The following is a 21,262-nucleotide window of genomic DNA, read 5'->3' on the forward strand; positions in this document are numbered from 1 at the left end:
GGGTGGGCCCGCCTCTGGCCGCGGGTGGGCCCGGCTCTGGCCGCGGGTGGGCCCGGCTCTGGCCGCGGGAGGGCCCGCCTCTGGCCGCGGGTGGGCCCGTCTCTGGCCGCGGGTGGGCCCGCCTCTGGCCGCGGGTGGGCCCGGCTCTGGCCGCGGGTGGGCCCGGCTCTGGCCGCGGGTGGGCCCGCCTCTGGCCGCGGGTGGGCCCGCCTCTGGCCGCGGGTGGGCCCGGCTCTGGCCGCGGGTGGGCCCGGCTCTGGCCGCGGGTGGGCCCGGCTCCGGCCGCGGGTGGGCCCGGATCCGGCCGCCGGTGGGCCCGCCTCTGGCCGCGGGTGGGCCCGCCTCTGGCCGCGGGTGGGCCCGGCTCTGGCCGCCGGTGGGCCCGCCTCTGGCTGCGGGTGGGCCCGCCTCTGGCTGCGGGTGGGCCCGCCTCTGGCTGCGGGTGGGGCCGCGGGTGGGCCCGCCTCTGGCTGCGGGTGGGCCCGCCTCTGGCTGCGGGTGGGCCCGGCTTTTCAATACATTGCTGGCTTCTCTGGCGACAAAATGGCATTGTTTGCACTTTCCATAGCACCAAAGGTATGAACACGTAGCCCTCATCTGGCTCCTCTCCTTACAGCTACTTCCGTAAAGGCGGCTACTTCGGCCTGGCGTGCTTCGCCAACATGCCCGTGGAGAGTGAGCTGGAGCGTGGCGCCCGCATGAAATCCGTGGGCATCCTGTCTCCTTCCTACACGCTCCTGTACCGTTACATGCACTTTCTGGAGAATCAAGTCCGGTGAGTTCAGGGGGAGGGGGTGACCCGGACACGGGGGAGGGGGGGTGACCCGGACACGGGGGAGGGGGTGACCCGGACACGGGGGTGACACGGGGGAGGGGGGGTGACACGGGGGAGGGGAGGTGACACGGGGGAGGGGGGTGACACGGGGGAGGGGGGTGACCCGGACACGGGTGAGGGTGTGACCTGGACACGGGTGAGGGAGGTGACAGCTGCCTATTGTCTGATGTCAGTGTGTGTTCAACAAGAGTTTGCACAGGCAGAGCCCCCACACTTTCTTTCCCCTCCATTGACTCTTTTCGGGTGGGCTTAGGGTAGAGGAAACCCTTGTTTGACGAGCACCACTCCCCCTCATTCCTAGGTGAAATGGTGACATTGTTTAGTTCTGCAGGAAAGCTTTTTCCTCTAACACTTCCAGTACAAGCCGTTCTGCGCAGTGGTTATGGTATGGTATGCCGGCATAACGAGCCCCCTGCCCCGCAGAGCTTACAGTCTAATTTTTGGTGCTTGAGGTACAACAATAAAAGGCCAGAGGTATCAAGGGGAGGCACTTCAAAGCCCGTGACCTGACCATGGTCATACGTCGGTGATAGTCCACATGTGCAAAGTAACAGCCGGCATTGAAGTGTCAGTCTGTAAATGCAACATTGGTGGGGTACCCCTGTATTTGGGGTACCCCTGTATTTGGGGTACCCCTGTATTTGGGGTATTTTTTTTCCCTCCCCCCCTCCGGCGCTGCTGCAGTGAATCATGCAGGAGATTCCAGCTTTAGGTCCCCTCCCCCCCCAAAAAAGGAGGAAGCAAAATATTGACCCACTCAATGTACACCAGGGGTGGACAACTCCAGTCCTCAAAGGCCACCAACAGGTCAGGTTTTCAGGATACCCCTGCTGCAGCACAGGTCATTGTTTGAGCCACTTGTGCTGAAACAGGGTTATCCTGAAAACCTGACCTGTTGGTGGCCCTTGAGGACTGGAGGTGTTCACCCCTGGTGTACACCTAATATCTCCAGTGTAGACCGTGAGGAAGACTGGACCAGGTGCCGGGAACCCGTGTCACACATGGGGGACAAGACGGGTATATCCACTTCCCCAGGCTCATCTGTCTCTTCTGCAGGCACCAGCTGGAGATACCTGGTCATTACACTCCCCTGGAGGCCTTCTACGAAGACAAGAAGGGGGTCCTGCCCACAGGGAGCGGGGCACAAGGCTACCAACCTACTGTACACTGGCTACCTTCCATCCACAAGCATTTTTACCCAGAGATGAAGGTCAGACTCACCGCGGACCTCATAAGCAAAAAGATTCTGAGTGCATTGTTAGCTGTTGATAGAATAGTGAAGTTGTCTTCTCATAGAATGTCACAAATCTTTTGCTGGTAGATCTATCCATTAAGTGCAGCATTACATCCTCTCTGGGGGGATATTTCCATTCGGGGGCATGATGGTTATGGTCTTAAGTAAGAGCCCAGGTGGTGCTCGCTCTCCCTGCGCTTGTTCTTTGAGGTGTGCGGGGAGTTAAATGTTGCAGAGGATGAAGTGGGAGAGGTGAGGGGTATTGAAGGGTGTGATGGAGAAGGGGAAACGGTGCAAGTTGTTGCATTTTTGGACATTCGCGATCACCATTATAAAAAAAAAAAAACACGTCACTAAGGGCTATGGCGTTAATTAACCCTTAACTAGCGCGTTGGCCATTTTCTCACGCGCGGCTAGTTCAGAATGATGGCTTCTCCCACTTTGGCCCTGTGTATGTCCCATGGCGGCCCACCAGTGAGAGTAATGATGGGGGGCACTATAAATGTGTGTAAATGTCGGCACGCGCAATAGATCGCGGCTTCATGGCCAATGGATGTTTGAGTGCGATAAACTCCTCAGCAAACCCCCCCCCCCCCCGGCAGCAAAAGGGTTAACTCACGTATTGCCAGAGGTTCTTCCAACACATGCCTGTGCATTGTGCTGCAGGCTCACCTGCCATTGAAGGGGTTAATGTAGTCCCCCTCTCTCTATCCCACCCCCCTCAGATCACGCACCCCGCCGGCTGCATGTCTCAGTTCATTAAGTTTTTCGGGGAGCAGATCTTCGTCCTGTGGAAGTTCGCGTTGCTACGGAAACGCATCCTGATCTTCTCCCCGCCTCCCGTCGGTGTCGTCTGTTACCGAGGTGACCGGGGAGGGGGCTCGGGGTGTGGAGGTTATTGGGGCAGTGAGGGGAGAAGGCGCCTGTAACCCTCAGAGACTGAAACGCCAAATGAATCCAAGTCCTTCAAAAACTGTTACTCTCTTCTCTCTCCTCTGCTACTTATTTCTCTCCATTTCTTTCTCTTTCATCTTTCTTTTCATGTTGCTCCCCCTCCATTTATACCCCCCTCCATTTATACCCCCCTCCATTTATACCCCCCTCCATTTATACCCCCTCGTTTCTCACCCACTCCCTCTCTCTTTCTCACGCCCTCCTTCTCTGTTTCTCACCCCCCCTTGTTTCTCACCCCCCCATACCCCTCGTTTCTCCCCCCTCACTCCCTCTCCATTTCTCCCCCCCTCACTCCCCCTCCCTCCGTTTCTCACCCCCTCCCTCTCCGTTTCTCACCCCCTTCACTCCCTCTCTATTTCTCACCCCCCCATGCCCCTCGTTTCTCCCCCCTCACTCCCACTCCCTCTCCGTTTCTCACCCCCCTCACTCCACCCTCTCTCCGTTCCTCCCCCGGCTCTGAAGTGTACTGCTGCTGCTGTCTTGCCAACGTCACCCTGCCTGGTATTGGAATGACGGCCCCAGAGTGTAAACCTTTCTTCTATGTGAACGTGGCCGACATAGGGACCCTGGACAGCGAGATTTCCTATGTGGCCTGTGAGTATTCCCATCCGGCGTCTGACCCCCATGTCTCCCGCCCCCCACTGCCCAAGCTTAAGCCCGTGCCAGTATAGTGTAGGGGCGCTGCTGTGTTGGGTTATCGCCTTGCGGGAACCTGATAGCCCAACACACAAGTGCCTACTAATATCAATCTGTGTGACCGTTTTCTTAGCAGTATTAAGCAAACCCGGTCGGTTGCAGAAATCCAATCCCCGCTGCAGCAGGTATCCCCCAACCTGCCGTGTATAGCTGCATGAGCCGTTCAATGATGAAATAATTCACTGTAAAAAGACTGTACACTTGAAAAAGAAATATGTGATACAGGTGTTGGCCATCAAAAACGTATCCCAACCTACTAAGAACGGACTGGAAATGGAGGGATAGAAACCTAGTATCTTAGGACGTGTTTAAAAGAGAGATATAATAGTAGAAATAATCAAGTTATTAGGTTGTGTTTAACTAGGTGACTGGTGCTCTGAAACAATCATAATTATTCCCATTTTAAAATCCCTTGGTTCTGGTATTTAAGATGCATTTTTTCCCTTATCCTGTTCCCTTTCCTAATTGTCTCTCTAACAAGGAGGGGTTGTTCATTAATCGAATTACCATTGGGTTGGAGTAAATAAGTCTGACCATGTAATCGCCCCCTCGTGATCAGAATGGGCATTTTTCAAACTTTTGCAAAAAATGAAGGCATCAATTTTTAACACATTTTAAATGTGTTGATTCCAGTAATTCTTGTTGGCTTTAGGGAGAAACTCCATAGTTAAGGATCTAAGATCCTTAGATCCTCAGAGGTCAGCGTCTTTATGTTCATCCCGTTTCCATTTTGCCCCAGTGTTCTTACTGCAGAAAGCTGGGTTTGCTTGGTTATTCTATACGGCAGGGCACCTACTCCAGTCCTCAAGGCCCACCCCCAACTGGTCAGGTTTTCACGATATCCCTGCTTCAGCACAGGTGGCTCAGTTGAATATTGTGCCACCAGTGCTGAAGCAGAGACTGATTGAGCCACCTGTGCTGAAGCAGGGAGATCCTGCACACCTGACCTGGTGGTGGCCCTTGAGGACTGGAGTTGACCACCCCTGGAGTACATGCTCTGCTTGAGCCTCCTCTGCTCCCATTATACCCCCGGCCAACCCTACGTTTCCGAGTTCCATGTAAGCCTCACCACGGGCCTCCTCGTACTGTCCCTGCAGGTACCACAGAGAAGATCTTCGAGCAGAAGCAGGACCTCTACGACGTCTACGTAGACAACCAAAATGTGAAGACTCATCTTGAGCACCTGCAGCCCCTGCTGAGGGTCAACAGTGCCGACAAGGAGAAGTATCGCAGGCTCAATGACCAGAGGTGACCGCTCTCATGTTCCACATCACCGTGCAGCCTTTACCGATTGTCCAGTGGCGTTTTAATGGCATCGGATAATGTGAGAAGAGTTGTTAATGCTTAACCCAGAGTTGAAGTAATTCACTAGCGTTACGTCCCACTGCCTCAGCGCAGTGGGGAATACGTCCGTCTGATTATCTGCAGCTTCACAGTTCCGTCCTCGTGAAAAGGTTTTTTTTGGAACGACCTTTCTCCCCCCCCAACCCCAGAAACTGGAAGCAAACCCAGTACAATCCTTTCGCACAACGCCCTTCTTTTACTTGCGTCAGTCAGGATTCACAGACTATTCGCCATGCGAATGAATTCAACGGGCACGGCAATTTGATTGAATACGCAAAATTCTCTAAAATCACCAGATTTGCCCCTAATGTTGATCCTGTAATCAGGCTGCACACCATGTTTTCCTCTCTGAAAGTTTACTCATTTATTATCCCTTTGAGGCTTGGTGAAATTGAAATAATGCAAATCTGTAACTTGACATGGCTATTAAACAGCAAATACCTTTATAAGTATATTGAGATAAGTTTATATTGTCCATCTAAAATGGTTAAATAATTCCAGCAGAAATTACAATACATTTTTCGCTGGCAAGAAGAATAGGCTAACGTGTCCAAACAAGATAGATCAGATAAATAATGTAGCATTTCAAAGCGAGATCTAGCACGTTCTAGGTTTATCAACATCTCTGAGCTCACACACTACCTGATCATGCCAGGCTAGAGCAAGGAAAAAACCTCAACTCCGAGTAACTAGTATAAACAGGGCCTCTATCGCCCAGATGTGGCTGCTGTGTGAAACTGCAGTTCTCCATCGTAACACCTAGAACCGTGCTCTCCGCAGGCAGCTGCTGATGTACACGCAGGAGGTGGATGGCGACTGTAGCTCGTGCGAGGAGGATCTCTTCATTGTGTGAGTGTGACTGCCTTTTACCTGTCAATGCATTATTCCATGGATAGCGGATATATATATATATATATATAATATATATAATTATTTATTTATTTTACTGTATGCTCATTTGCATGCCTTAGACTGGTCTGCAACACCGCCTTTCACCATTATTACACAGCACTTCCACTGCAGCAAGGGATTCTGGTACCCACCATAACTTAACTGTGTGTGTATGTGTATGTGTATATGTATATGTAATTGGTTATTTATTATTTTTTTTTTAATACGTTTAATAAAAAGAATTTCAAAGATGAGTTCTAGAAAAAAAAAAAATGTCATGAGACATTCAGACATTACCGCATGTTTTTGTTGGGTGTCTGCATATCTCTGATCAACGAGATAATGTATCCGATACCTGCATGCACATCCTTTTGTGTCTTAATGCTGCTTAACACCTGCGTCACTGGCTGGACCTTTCTCTATCTCCAACAATGCTGCGTTCGGCTGTCTGTTCATTATCATTGGCCCTTTCCCCCCTCTTCTTTAGAAGGGTAACTGCAAAAAGGACTGAAAGGCTGTGCGTTGGTGGAAGCGTTTGGTGTTCATGTCAAGAGTTGTTGCGTGTTTGTATCTGCAAAATTGAAACGAAGCCCATATCAAACTCTGATATACACTAAACCAGGGCTGGGCAATTTTAGTCTTCAAGGGCTTCCAACAGGTCTTCAGGATATCCCTGCTTCAGCATAGGTGTCTCAATCTGTGCTGAAGCAGGGATATCCTGAAAACAGGTTGGTGGCCCTTGAGGACTGGAGTTGCTCACCCGCTGTCCAAGATAATTAGGAGGGAAGTTGATAGCATATTTTCCCATACAAGCCCAATGTAATGGTGTTCCCAATGGCTGAGAGAACAGAATGGGTTACTGCATGAAAATGGAAGCTAAACATTACTATGTTGGATAATTAAGTTCACTGTTTTCTTTTTTTTTTTTCTTTTTTCTTTTTGGCTTCTGCCCTTCTTGCTGTTTCTTTGCTCCACATTTCACCTTCACTTCTCCCTTCTTTTGGATAATCTGCTCTGCAATCTCATTCCTTTCCTTTTGGCCCTCTGCTCCCCAATGCTTCCTGCTCCCCAATGCTTCCTGCTCCGTGTCACCTTCTCTCTGCCCACTCCTGCTCTCCCTTCTTTCTGGTCTTCTGCATGGTTCTTTACTGGTGGCTTCTCTCTGCCGTGGCTGCAGCTTCTTCATGGAGCAGAATAACCGGATATTTCAGACCCTGTTGGAGGTGGCGTCCAGCCAGGACAAGACTCTGACGGCCGAGCACGCCCGCAGCATGGGGCTGGACCCGCAGGGGGACCGCAGCTTCTTGCTGGACCTGCTGGAAGTCTACGGCTTCGACCTCATGCTGGTCATTGACAACCCGTGTTGCCCGTGACCCCGCTTCAGCATGGAACCCTCTTGTACTGAGGTGTTAAGCCTCCCTCTTGTAAATAAATTGTGGATACAACGCACACAAAGCCAGCGACGGTGGTGGAGATGCCCAGCGGAATAAACCAACTCACGCTGGAGCTTTATCACACGTAAGGCAGTGCAATAACAACATGGCGGCAATGGGATTGCAGACAGATGATTGCACTCGTGCACGCTGCACACAAAGCCACCCACTAAATCTTTATTTGGAAAAAGGCTGAAATTCAATGGTTTTTAAAACCAACTCCGATGTTTTTGATTTTTTTTTTTTTTTTGCATTCAGTACTTTTAAAAAATATATATATATTTTATAGACGCAACTTCCCAGAATCCTCTAGCAGAAAGGATAATCTCCTAAATCATGTTGGGATGACATTACCTCCTCCTATAAGGGCAGCAGCTGCTCCAATTACACCATCAAGTCTGTGAGCCAGGACGTTGGGCTGTGTAGATTTAACTGGACGCTGAAAGTGATCGCTGGCCACACACAGCAGTGGGGATTTAAAATCTCTGTGTACATATACGGAGGCGTTTTTATTCTTATTTATTCCACGTGGGAAGCGTGAGGCAGAAAGCCTGATTATCCCCACACCGCACCTATATTTTATCTCGCGGGCAGAAATATGGTATCCTGCTCAATAGTCGGGGCGCCGCAGTGTATTTTTGTAGGATTATTACAAACGACATGGTGAGAAACTAAATCCACACGTAAAGTCAAAGTAATTTAATATATCTGTGTCTCTACGAGGACGGGAGAAAATCACTCTCGCAAACCTGTCTCTTGCCTGGTTCTCCAAGTTAGAAATTACGTATACATACACAGTAGAACAACGGTGCGCTAACACGGCTTCTTCAAAAGGGAAGTGGTTTATGCTTCGCATATGGACCTATTGTGGTCCTCACTTGGGTTAAAGGTCCCCCCAAAAGGTCAGGTTTTAAGGATATCTCCGCTTCAGCACAGGTGGCTCAATCAGTCCCTTCTTCAGCACAGGTGGCTCAGTCTTTGACTGAGCCTCTGATTGAGCCACCTGTGCTGAAGCTGGGATAAACTGAAAATATGACCTGACGGGCAGGCTTGAGAACGGGAGTTGAGCACCCCTAATGTGTCTTGTATATAGAAATTTTAAAACCTTTCTGTTACCTTCCTAATCATTTGATAACCTTGTGCTTTCTGACTGCTATGTTGCTCTTTTCAGTTTACAATCTTTTGAGCCCAAACTTTTAAATCCTAAACAAGTGCTTAGAATTGTGTGCAGGCGCTGTGCTGCAGCAGGTGCACTGTGGGTGGAATTATCTATTGGCAACCTGATATCCTGCAGCTTTCTTACGGTCATTGGACGGTTCAAGTTTCTGAGACCAGGATGGAAAATGTGTATCTGAGCAAAACCACAAGGACCAAGTGACTCATAAAGACTGATCATGACTTCTTAAACTCGCTGTGGCTTCTCGAGGTGAACCTGCACACAAATCACTGGAATGCATCTATTTTTGTTTTTTTATATATACAGTATATGTCTCTTAAATGGTTTGTACAGGGAAAGAGAAGACTTATTTCTCATTGAAATGACGGGTAAAGCTTATTTTATGGACTAGTAAAAATAATAAGTTATGCATTTGAATAATTTTTAGGATGTTTGAGCCTGACTGCCATTGGAGGAAAAGTGTTTCTAAAAGGAAATGTCTCTGGTGTGCCTGTTCTCCCCAGTCCGATGCACTCTCCCATCTTCTTGTCATGTAGACCTATCTTCAAGTGAATTTAGAGGAGCAACATAACATTGTGTTTGTGTATTCCTCTGTTTTGCAGAAACTGTGATGGTTTTAATTATCTGTAAGTTTTTATTTGATAGCTAGATATAGATCTTAAAAAAAAAAGTCAATGTTTGCATCTGCAATGGGACTGCCATATAGAAGTGCTGGACCTCAGAGAATGAGGTCAGATGAAATACTCACACTTCCTGTGAAATTCCCATGAATTAAACCTTAGGTTGCCAGCCAATGGTTTAAGTAATATCTTCATGACCTCAAGTAGAAATAGGATGAACAGAAACCCAGAATAACAGAGCGTTTGTACGGGGACGGGAGTCTCACCAATTAGAAATAATATAGACGGTAGCTGTGTAAGAATTGTCATTATCTGTGTGTATTTGTTGTCTGTAGTAATGTTTTTAAGACACATCAGCAGCACGCTACACCTACTGTAGGTCTTATGTTTGATTGAATAGGACGGCGGGGTTATTCACTAAATGGCAATAGGTGGTAAATGGTCATTGCCGGACGCTCAGAACGATGGTCTTTTAGCCAGTAACCTTTGTCCTAGGTCTGCTACTTGAACCCTACAGCAAAGAAACCCTTTTGGTCAGTGCTGATATTTACGGTGTAACCAACGGTCCACCTTAATATGATGGAACTTCTGGAGAGAGTCAGGCAGCTGGAGCCTTGGAATACAATAGTAATAACTTAGTGCAGGTGGGAGCCTGACGATGCTGAACATGGGGCAAACCCCGTGCATCTTTCAGCTGTAGGACACATACACTGGAAACTATATACGTCATTGGGTCATTACTAATCTTTCCTAAGCAAAGTCTTTAAGATTTTATCCAAACGAGGGGGCCGTCCTTTTTAACATGCAGCCATTAAGTGTATATTGAGGAGGAAGTTGCAATGCAAAAAACCCCCCAGATTTTCTCGGTAGGACCGTGAGGTTGCAGTGTAAACAAATCCCTCATGCGCCTGGCTGGGTTACGCTGCTTCTGTTAGCTATTGGCAGATGGGCTGGAGAGATGAATCTCGCAGCACTGCAGCCTCTCGCAACCTATATAGACATTTTGAGGCTACATTTTACAAGATCTGTAGCCAAAGATATGGTCTTTGTATACGGTGATGGGACATAGTTTGATCATGCTGTAAATTTCAGGCGCCTGTTCTAACACGTGTGCAACATGCGTGACAGTGGTTACACAGGATAATTACATCTTAGCCAATGTAGATGCAATGGCGTGGAACTGTTTAACCCTTCTGCAGCTGGAGAGCCCTGCAACTCTGCACATAGCAAGCACTCCAAGTTATGAAATAGCTTATTGGTGAGCACCACTCTTCCACTACTGTTTTTGGTAACCGTGTTAAAAGCAAACCACACCCCTTTAAAAATAAAAAAAAAAGACTAAAAATGTGAACCTGTTATGTACAGTACTTAATGGAGCTGTAACAAAGTAAATATACAGAGAAATGCTTGAGATCCCATTTGTCTCACACAGGAGGGCAGCCTGGGGTTTATGGTAGGACCCTGGAAACCAACATGCATTGATACTTTTTTACCCCCCTCCCCTCCCCCCTGTTACCTGATGCTTTGCACAGCAGTTACACTGAAGAAGAGGATGGTGGAGGTTTGTGCTTTTTAGAGAAGCAGACGCCTGAGTGCACTAGTAAAGAATCTGTGCTCTCTGATTTGCAATGTCATTTGACAGACAAGGCATCATTGATACTTTTAAAGACCGATCTACGTTACTTTTCTGCTCCTATAACGTACATCTGTTTTAAAACATTTTTGTGGTTTACTTTTCAAGTGTGGCCTGCGTTTATTGTTGGGTTACTGGCTCCTTTTGTGAAAACCTGTATATACTATATGTATATTTTTGGATGGATAGCTAGTAGGGAAAAAAAGAGGTTTAGGGAGCATTTTGTCCCGTGTTTACAGAATGGGGCTCAGCCATGAGACAAACGTCCAGTACTGGAAGACAAACTATGGCAGATTTGCTTGAGTGGGCTGTAAGGGGTCTCATGGAATAGCACCATTTGGTAAACAGGGGCCCTTGTGCTTCACTGAACCTATAGGTATTTTGGAGATTGGGAGGGTGGTGGTAAACATTTCATAAATGTGGTGCATGTATAATGATCCTGAGTATCTATACATTTCTAGCCTCCCTTGGATTCTCCTTCATATGGATCCTAAAACTTGAATTTGATAAAGTGGGTTTCTCCCGGCTGCAAAAAAAAAAAAAAACAGCACCAAGGAAAATAAATCCAATTGCAAGCAACATTCCCCCCCCCCCCCCCCCTTTGTAAAATCTGGCGCAGTTCCTTTGAACTGCGGGCAGTTGCTTTAGTTGTGGGGGTTGTCCAAATCACAAAACTTTTGAACAATCTTTTTACATTGTAGCATGTTCATTTTAAGGTAGCAGGTGGATGGAGTCTACAACAGGACGTATTGAAACAAAGAACTGTAAAATAAATTCTACCCATCAGCTAATTGCTTTGTTGCTAGGAGTCTGGGTCGCAAAACTAGATTTATTAAAGGTGACCGATACATGTGGTACTAATTATTTGCTGCAGCTTGCAATCCTTGATGTGTGTAAAGTGCTGTGATGAAGGGATGCTTGTCCTGCCATGTACTCTTGTGCACTGCACCCAAGCCAAGCACAATCCTAAATGTTTCCTCCATGTGTATGACTGCCTTTCCCTGGCTGTGCTGAGGCCAGATGACAGCACGGAGTCCCAAGTTGAGGATTGTGAATTTGTAGAGCAGTTCTTTTAAACCTGTAGGTTACATGTGTAATCCCAGGCACACCATGGCACCCACATAGCAATACATGGAGCAAACACATTGTGAGTGTTTAAACAATAAAACCATATCAACCCTGGTTGTCTGAACTGTCTTTTTTTTAAATGTTATTTATTTGTATTACCTCTCTCACCAGAAAGGCTGTGATTACTCTCCTGTCTCCTGAGGCTATCGTCCATGGCAGTGGGAATTGAGATTCTGGTTGCCAACTGAATCCTTGAGGCTGGGGCCATGGTACTGCAGACCATGCGGAGGCGTCTGCACGCTGAATGAACAGACTGCCATAAGGCAGTGTTCGCGTCCATGTGGGGAAGCAGATGGGGGGATTTCTCAGCGTGACAGACAGGTCACGAGGATGAATCAGCTCCGTGACGTCACTAGGAACGCCCCCCACAGCCCGTCCACCATGGCCAGGGAAAGCACCCGCTTTCCCTCAGCCTCCACACGGGAGAAGGCACCATGGCCCCAGCCTAAGATGTAGGATTGTTGTTGATGGATGTATAGTTTGTGATACATATTAGTTTTCATGTATCTCTTTACTCATCTATACTATTTCTAAGTTTGTTATTCCGTTCGTTTGTTTGTATGTCCAAAGCATCGAAATCTCAAACGGCACAACGAAACTTTTACTGGACATTCAGCTGTGGATTTGTAGGTCAACGCAACTATTTTGAGCTTGCATTATGACTCACCTCCCAACTTATGGACATTAAGTTTCCATCGGGTGTCCTACAAAAAATGTTAGAGCAGGGGGGGGGGGTGCGGTGTGATGTGAGATTGGGGGGGGGGAGATGTACCAGCAGGGGGGGGGGGGTGGGGAGATGTGCCAGCAGCAAGGGGAGATGTGCCAGCAGAAGGAGGAGGGAGGGGAGATGTTCCGACAGTGGGGGGAGATGCGCCAGCAGCGCAGGGAGATGTGCCGGCAGCAGGGGGGTTGGGAGGGTAGATGTGCCGGCAGCAGGGGGGGGGGGGGGGGGGGGAAGAGAAGATGTGCCGGCAGCAGGTACAAAAGTTAGTACTGGATAATGTGCAACTGCTGTGCTGAAAACCAACGAAGGTAAAAGATCATTGGGTAAAACCTGATGGTTAGTAACCATCACTTGCACTTTTTTTTTTTTTAGTGAGAGTAGGAGAATGAAATCTTCAATTTTAGCAGGAGAAATGTATTCAGTCTCACATTGAGGATATTGCTTATTTCTTATACTCAACTATTGGCACCCGCTTCTCATTCATTATAATATGGTCACAGCTTAAACTCCTCAGATTGATATTCCCTAAAGCAGACAGAGCAATGTACTTTGGGGATCCGTGTATCAAGGCAGAAGTAGTGCAATTCTGGGGCAAAACAGTTAAACCAGATGTATCAAAAAGAATAGTAATTTCACTAACTTTTTGCCCCAGAATGGCACCATCTTTGCCTTGATAAAACACAAGTCTCAGTACTAAAGTCCGCTGGCTACAGAACTGGGGTAAAATCATAGCAACCACATGTGTGTCTCTCGCTTGGGTTACTACACCCATTCTCCTGCTCACTACCATTCCAGTCAATGAGAGTTAATGCCGGCACGGATGCGATAACCTGTCCCTGCACTTCATACTAAGCCCTCTTAGGGGCACATGCATCGATTTCATTACAAAGTAACATTTTTGGATCTTACCGAAGACCATCCAGCCCCCGGCAGCTCTAATGGCTTCCCAGATCCAGAACCTGCAGGTCACTCCAGCATGGGAGATAACGTGTGTAATACTTTACCGAAATCTGTTTTCCTAATCAATGATGATCCTTTCGTGATAATTACATGCGTAATAGGCACACATGTCCTCTATGCATGGATCCGGCGTGGCTGTGCAGCAGTATTACCTTACCCTGCAGTGTAAGTAAGATGTTCTAAGATAGGAGTGGCCCCCTTCAGTCCTCAAGGGCCACCAACAGGTCAGGTTTTAAGCATATCCCCTGCTTCAGCACAGGCAGCTCAATCATTGACAGCCACCTGTGCTGAAGCAGGAATATCCTTAACGCCTGACCTGTTGGCGGCCACTCCTGTTCTACGCGCACAAGTGCCTGTATAAAACAACTTACAGATTTATGAACAGATGACAAAAACAAGGGACAAACGGACTCGCACAGTGTAAGGTCTTGGTTATTTTCTGTGTTTAGGAAACCAGATAAGGCAGCATAAAAACCCCACAATAAGTTACTGTGGGTAACAGCTTCAGTATGACGGACGGGCTTCGCCCCCTTGTGTGGAGGGCACAATGCAAAGTGTCTTCCCCTTTTTACAGGGTGCCAACCACCCTTGCTGAAGTTCAGTGCCAGGTGCTGTGTTACGGCAGATCCTCCATAGGGTGGCACTAGGTTGGCACTCCCTCTGGTAAGGGCTGGCTAAGCTGCTGCTTTGTTGTGGGATGGCACAGGAACCGCAGCTTGCGTGGGAGGAGCGTCACTTCCACGGACATGACTTCGTACTCCTCGGAGTCGATGCTGAAATGTCCCTCTGTTTCCTGAGACGTAAGAAGACAACGGTCACTCCGGCCCCATGTCTGCGCACGGTAATGTAGCGATGCTACCTGACCCAACCAGGCTTTGCGCGTGAGAAATAACGCCCGCCCGTATGCTCTATATACATTTGACCCCTTTAGTACCAGTCGGTATGAACCGATTCATAAAAATATGCGCAAAGCTCAACTGTGCTTTAACTTCATATTCCCCAAAGCACACACTGGCGCATAGTACTCTGGGGTCTCTGTGTCAAGGCAGAAGTGGTGCAATCCTGGGGCAAAACAATGGCACACAATGTACAGAAGGGAAAAAAATCATTGATTTGAATATCTCTTTTGCCCTAGAATTGCACCAACTTTGATGCTATGGCCTCGGATGGCATCGTGTGCGCGATCTGTGGACTTCAGATCGCTCATGACGGGTGAGGCGTGGCATCACGAGGCTGGTTCGCCCACGTGACGGCAAAAACCAAAAAAATAGTTTGCCTTTTCAAAAATCTGCCGCTTCCTCGCGTGCACTATGGCCGGCCCCATAGATCCCCTGCATTTTCTTAGAGCCGCCTAAGAGAAGTTATGTATCAAAATGAACATACTGTTAAAGGTCTGCCATCTCCGTAGGAAACAAGGATTTTGCTACAATGTGTATAGTCAAGTTCTAAGGAGAAATGCAGCGAAGGGGTTGATCTGCACTCGTGCTTCCGATTAGTGTGTGGTCAAGTAGCAACAACTTATCCTCCTCCCAGCGGTCGTGTATAGGAGCCCTCCCAGCGGTCGTGTATAGGAGCCCTCCCAGCGGCCGTGTATAGGAGCCCTCCCAGAGGCCGTGTATAGGAGCCCTCCCAGCGGCCGTGTATAGGAGCCCTCCCAGCAGCCGTGTATAGGAGCCCTCCCAGCTCCCGTGTATAGGAGCCCTCCCAGCTCCCGTGTATAGGAGCCCTCCCAGCTCCCGTGTATAGGAGCCCTCCCAGCTCCCGTGTATAGGAGCCCTCCCAGCTCCTACGGCCTCCGCTTACGAGGGGACGTGCATCTTTACTTATTCATAGATTAAAATATTTTAAACTAAATTAAACATTTTTTGTGAATACCCCTGAAACAGACTCATTGTCTGAAGGCCTGTGCGAGATTAAGCAGGTGCTGCACTTCCTGTGCGTTGGCACGTATCCCACTACAAAGACTGTCACTAGCCGTCTAGCAACCCTTTGCTGCCATCGATGCCGGCCGTGCCAAGCTTGTAACTCTGGCAACAATGGCTTGTGCTACTTACTTGTGGGAGCTTCAGGTTGCAGCGACTGGCATGGAGAAGCCGGCTGCCTTCAGGATACAATCGCGGGTCACTAGCCTTCCGAGTGCTGGAGGGCGAGAGAGGCTTCTATTACTCACAATGCACACACGTGATAAAACCTGCTTCAGTAGCACCGGTCCCCGGGGAGAGACGAGTACCAACTGGAGGGAGATGCCAGGTTTGTTCTTTAGCTGTGTTATACAATCTGATTGTGCTCTTCACTTCTAGTGAAAGTAACAACCCTTATTCCTAGAAAACAAAGGAAGCAACAATTTACTCCAAATCCATAACTAAATTACAGGCACCTCGATAACGGCGATGGACCAAAGCTTACAGGAGCTGAATGATAAAGCTCAATGTTCTGTATTGGTTCTGGAGAGCGATAGATCCGTTGCGATGTGTTTTATGGGATCAACATTACGGCTCAATTTCATCCACTAAGAACCCCCTAATGTCTGTCCCCTAAAAGGTATCACAACCTACAACAAATCTACAGGATCTGGATGACAAATCCCATGCGTCGTACATCTGGATAAGATGTCAGTGTGGGTGCAGACTCACCCCAGACTTATGAAATGTCCTTTGCGGATCGTGTCGGGTTCTATGCAGATATTCATGGAGTCCTCTGTGCGCTGTGGGGAGGGATATATACAGAATCGCTTCATACAGAATCAGCAGCACTGCTTCATGAGGTCAACGTGAGACCCTCACCTATTACCTTCTACCTATGCGCGAAGTCAGGGGCGCTCAACTCCAGTCCCCAAGCCCCCCCCAACAGCGTAGGTTTGCAGGATATATCACAGCACAGTCTTCGAATGAGCCACCTGTCCCGAAGCTGTGATATATCCTGAAAACCTGACCTGTTGGGGGGGCATTGAGGACTCGAGTTGAGTACCCCTGTGCCAAGTCACACACATTGTGCGGGTTATCCAGCTCTTAAAAGCAGCCCTTTTATTTATATGGCTAATTACTAAAAAGGGTATATTATTCCTCTATTTATACAAAGGGACTCCCTCCCCCCACCCTCCTGTTTCCTTCTATGTATTGTGCAAGGATTTGTATTATTCCTCCCTGCATAATATCTATATAAAGTGCTGCGTACACTGGCGGGCACTAGATCAATCACAATACACATACAATTATGATCCATTAATATTATCTTCTCAGGTCCCTAATAACCAAATAAAAACATTTTATTCCTTGTTTTCTTCAAAACCTAATCACCCTCCTTTTACACGGAAATTGGTATTCTCAATGTGTTCCAAGTTTGGAAATGCAATGTTCTGTATCTCCCCAAATAACCATGTCATCTTTGTACTTTATCATCAAATCCCATCACAGAATGTATGTCCTTCTAAACATTCTGAGCATGTGAGCAACACCTGCCTGGGGAAAGATATGGAAGGATAATATGTGGGACCCCTCTTCACACAGAAGATGAAGGGGAATCTTACTGGTGTTAAGTCTCAGCTCTGCTTATGACCTTTAGCAAGAGATTTTAACTCTGTCTCAGAACTGTAAGAAATCTGGGACCGGCGATCACTCCCATACATGGAAAAAGTGCCGTTAGCGGTATGTAACCCCAATCTTTCATCGGGCTATTCACTAAAGCCACACTGTGCGTTTTAAAGCAGTAACAACGTGCATTTTGCTGCCGCGATATTTTGGAGGCAGTGTTACCTCTCAGAACATGCAAATGCAACGCTGAATTAATTATTTATGAGCGCTAACTCTAGATATCGACCAACCGTCAACCATTTTTCTCCTCTACCCCAGGCTGGCGTTAGACCTATCTTGCTTGTGTGTATAATCACCATTATACACGTATATGCAACAGAACTTAAACCGACCTAGAATAGGTGATACCAAATATATTACATAAACATGGAACTACTGTTTAATATATTAACCCCTTAGTAACCCAAGGTGGCCAAAGTCATGAGCAACCCATGACTAGATGGCTACTGCGGTCTAAGGGCATAATATATCCCTTAACACTAAAAACCTTGTTGTATACCAAGGAGGGTAGTAAGGTATCACTTGGCAATTCCCAACTAACCCCTGTGGCAAACAAGGAGGTCAACTTCCACCTCTCCCCCCGCTGAAGGGCCTAACCACCCACCCAGGGGCAACTACCCCAATTCACAATAAACATAGTGGTCATCAACCCCATGAATGCCAGTCAGGCTACATAGGTTCTGTCAGAAGGGAAAGAAGGCCTAGGTATGCAAGCATCTTTAACCCCTTTGGGCATTTTTTTTTTTAAAATAAATATCGTTGTGTTACTCTATGGTAGAACATAGTAAAATAAATAATAAAAATACACACACACACACACACACACACACACACACACACACACACACACACACACACACACACACACACACACACACACACACACACACACACACACACACACACACACACACACACACACACACACACACACACACGTGTCTCTCTCTATAACACCTGTTTTAATGTTGGCGTTACTTATCTCATAGTTAGCACTGATTTTTAGCACCACCCATATAGCAATAATCATTACTGAATATGATACTTCTGATATTTTTAACGGTGTGATAGTAACGCTAGTGTAACGTAGTTTAGCGAATCTAGACCTGAGAGTCTAATCGTCACACTCTGAGAGTGAAATGCTGTCCCCATTCTTCGTTCTCTAACTTACCGCGAGGTCTGGCCGATGGTTCTGGGTGGTAATGGAGAACTCTACGGCAGAGATATGGGCCTCCTCCCAGGGCTCTGGGGTTTCCTCTACAGGAACCTCTGTAAAATACATAGACGAGTAGGTTAGACTCACGCCTAATGGGTACAAAGTGCCTGTGTCAACTTATGGCTTCACCACCGGTTTCACACAGTGGAGAACCTATTTCCAAGCTTATCCTGTGCCTCTGGGGTTAATATTAACAGGAAATACGTAAGACATACAAAACAATCCTTAAATGATGGATTTGAAAATCTTTGGGAAACAACGTAAATTGCTTTGAATAGGATTTTGTTTTAGAAATACGATGCTCTTTCATTGTTTTTGCTCCCGTTTTGCAACCGTCAGACTTTAGTCATTGATATCCCATGTGACAGGTTACAACGATTCTTCATTATACAACTTTGTTCTTAATATACTTTAAAGCAGGGGTGGCCAACGCCAGTCCCCAAGGTCCATCACAGGTGAAGTTTTCAGGATATCCCTGCTTCAGAACAGGTGGCTGAATCAATGGCGCAGTCGAAGACTGAGCCGCCTGTGCTGAAGCAGGGATATCCTGAAAACCTGACCAGTTAGTGGCTCTTGAGGACTGGAATTGGCCACCCCCTGCTTTAAAAACATTACATTCATTTTTTTGAGGCTACAAAGAAACATTGCAAAAGCCTTCTTTTAATCCAGGGACCTACAGACGATTCAGTAAGGCATTTATTACACGATTTGTAACACCACACAAAACAAAGTCCGCTCGACCTGTACTGTATGTCACAAAAACACACAGTTCGCAAGACCACAACACTGAAACTGCAGAGTTGGTAATAAATTATTAATGCTTCCATTATAGCATTTGCTCAAAAATAATCGAATCTTGAAGTTTCCCTAAAGATCAGTATAATGTGAGGAAGAATTATTAATTTATTTCGAAGCAAAGGTGGAATCCATTGGCTAAAGTATCCCCTCTGTATCCTGCTCATTTCACACCTCCCTCTTCCTAGCACCTCCTGCGCCCTTGCCTCTTTCTCCCTCATTAAAGAGGAGGAAATGTATCTGTTGCTCGCCTCCTCACTCTACAACTTGCCATCTTCAACCCATTCCCTCAAACCTCTTGCTTTCACGCTCATCCCTACACATCCACATTATATCCCACAGAACTGGAAAACTGCCAGAGTTGTCCCAGTTTTTACAAATGGGGACACAAACATTGTCTCCAACTACAGCCCAATCTCCCAATACTATCCAAAGTCATGGAAAAATGTGTCCACTGCCAATTAAACGATTACTATACCAAGACAAATTTCCTTAGCCAATTCTATTCCGGCTTTCGCCCAACCGCTCCACGGTAACTACCCTCTTAAAAGTTTGCAATGAGATACAGTGTAGAATGGAACTGCGACAACTTGCTGGTGCAATATTCCTAGATTGTGCAAAGGCTTTTGATACTGTTGATCATGTTATCTTGTTAAACAAGCTCCAGTGCTCTGCAATAGGGAACATGCTTTAAACTGATTTCATTTATACCTATCAGGTAGATCCCAATGTGTGTCTCTTGGGATTTAACTCAAATCCCTTGGATGTCACCCATTGTCTCGCAAAGCTCTGGTTCTGGGGCTCCCACTCTTTTCAGGTCTTCATTAATGATTTCTCTACCGCTTGTAAGGCAGCTTCAATGCACATGCATGCGGATGACACAGTCTTTTATGCACACAGCCCTAGGCTCTCTGACCTTGGACACGTACTTCAGATTTTTTAAGACTTGAATATTCGATTTACCAAAACAAACTGTTTTTATACACATTCAAAACCATAACGATGGTGTTTGGGACTAAGGCTACATTTCTAAAGCTCCCAACGACTGAACTACAGATCAGAACCAACTCTAACACCATCCTAGCCCCTGTCACTAGTTTTAAATATCTGGACATATAGTTTGACTCCCATTAAACATTTGGGTTGAATATTGATACACTGACATAAAAAACCTATGCCAAACTAGGTGTACTTAATCCTCCCTAAGATCGCTGGTCAGAAAGCACATCGCACAACTGATGCTAATGCCAATTCTAAACTATGGGGACATACTAAACGGTACAACACCCCTAACTCCCCTTATCAAAGTAGATACCCAGTAGATACCCACTGCAAAATGCTCCAAGAACTAGATTCGCTATCCCTTGAGTCCAGACAAAAAGTACATTTTTCCTGTCTTGCCTTCAAATACTCTTTGAACAAATTCCTGACCCCTACCACATGCAGCACTTATCACCTGAGATCTGACTCCTAAAGACTGTTCACAGTGCCAAGGTTCAGCAACGAATCCGGCCGTTCGCCATAACTCTGTGCCTTGGACATACTTGAAAACGAGAGGTAACTCTCAATAGATTACCTGGTAAAACATCTTTATAAATAAATAATTAAAATAAATGTATGCATTTTCAACAACTCCCTCTGCTCTACCTTTCCACCTGCTTCAAACATGTAATAGTTACACCTATTCTCAGAAATACCACCTGGACCCTACCAGCCTCCAAATTACTTGAAGGACTTGCTCTCCCTCGCTTGATCATTTTCTAAACTCAAATACTGTACTCTCCTAGACCCTGTACAATCTGGTTTCCCCACAGCTCACTCCACTGAAACAAACGCAACCAAAAGCACTGTAGCTAATGACCTTCATGCTGCCAAATACTTAAGTTCTTATATCCTTCTTATATTACTCGACCTCCCTACTGCATTTGATACTGTGGACCACCCTCTGCTCCCTCAAATTCTCCATACTCGAGGTATCTGTCATAAATCTCTATCCTGGATCTCTTCTTCACTTTTCTATCGTACCTTTAGT

General features: G+C 46.9%; 2 protein-coding genes across 9 annotated transcripts in view; one reads left to right on the top strand and one right to left on the bottom strand.

The window, feature by feature from the left end:
• DENND11 (DENN domain containing 11) overlaps window positions 1-11,999 on the top strand; it is a 33,278-nt gene extending 21,279 nt beyond the window's left edge. The window contains exons 3-9 of the mRNA XM_075602618.1: window positions 617-775; window positions 1,892-2,045; window positions 2,795-2,933; window positions 3,486-3,617; window positions 4,817-4,967; window positions 5,844-5,912; window positions 7,132-11,999. Coding sequence (XP_075458733.1) covers window positions 617-775; window positions 1,892-2,045; window positions 2,795-2,933; window positions 3,486-3,617; window positions 4,817-4,967; window positions 5,844-5,912; window positions 7,132-7,327 — 1,000 coding nt within the window. The 3' untranslated portion in view covers window positions 7,328-11,999. The remainder of the gene's footprint in view (window positions 1-616; window positions 776-1,891; window positions 2,046-2,794; window positions 2,934-3,485; window positions 3,618-4,816; window positions 4,968-5,843; window positions 5,913-7,131) is intronic.
• Window positions 12,000-14,043: 2,044 nt separating this feature from the next.
• The window catches only part of AGK (acylglycerol kinase), a 49,688-nt gene continuing 42,469 nt past the window's right edge, over window positions 14,044-21,262 (bottom strand). For all 8 annotated transcript variants that reach the window (XM_075602623.1, XM_075602622.1, XM_075602620.1 and 5 more), the window contains 4 exons: window positions 18,391-18,488; window positions 16,263-16,333; window positions 15,684-15,768; window positions 14,044-14,422 (listed from right to left, as the gene is read on the bottom strand). In XM_075602623.1, the coding sequence (XP_075458738.1) occupies window positions 14,273-14,422; window positions 15,684-15,768; window positions 16,263-16,333; window positions 18,391-18,488 (404 nt within the window). In that variant the 3' untranslated portion in view covers window positions 14,044-14,272. The remainder of the gene's footprint in view (window positions 14,423-15,683; window positions 15,769-16,262; window positions 16,334-18,390; window positions 18,489-21,262) is intronic.

This window comes from Ascaphus truei, chromosome 5, assembly GCF_040206685.1.
Source record: "Ascaphus truei isolate aAscTru1 chromosome 5, aAscTru1.hap1, whole genome shotgun sequence".
NCBI lineage: Eukaryota > Metazoa > Chordata > Amphibia > Anura > Ascaphidae > Ascaphus > Ascaphus truei.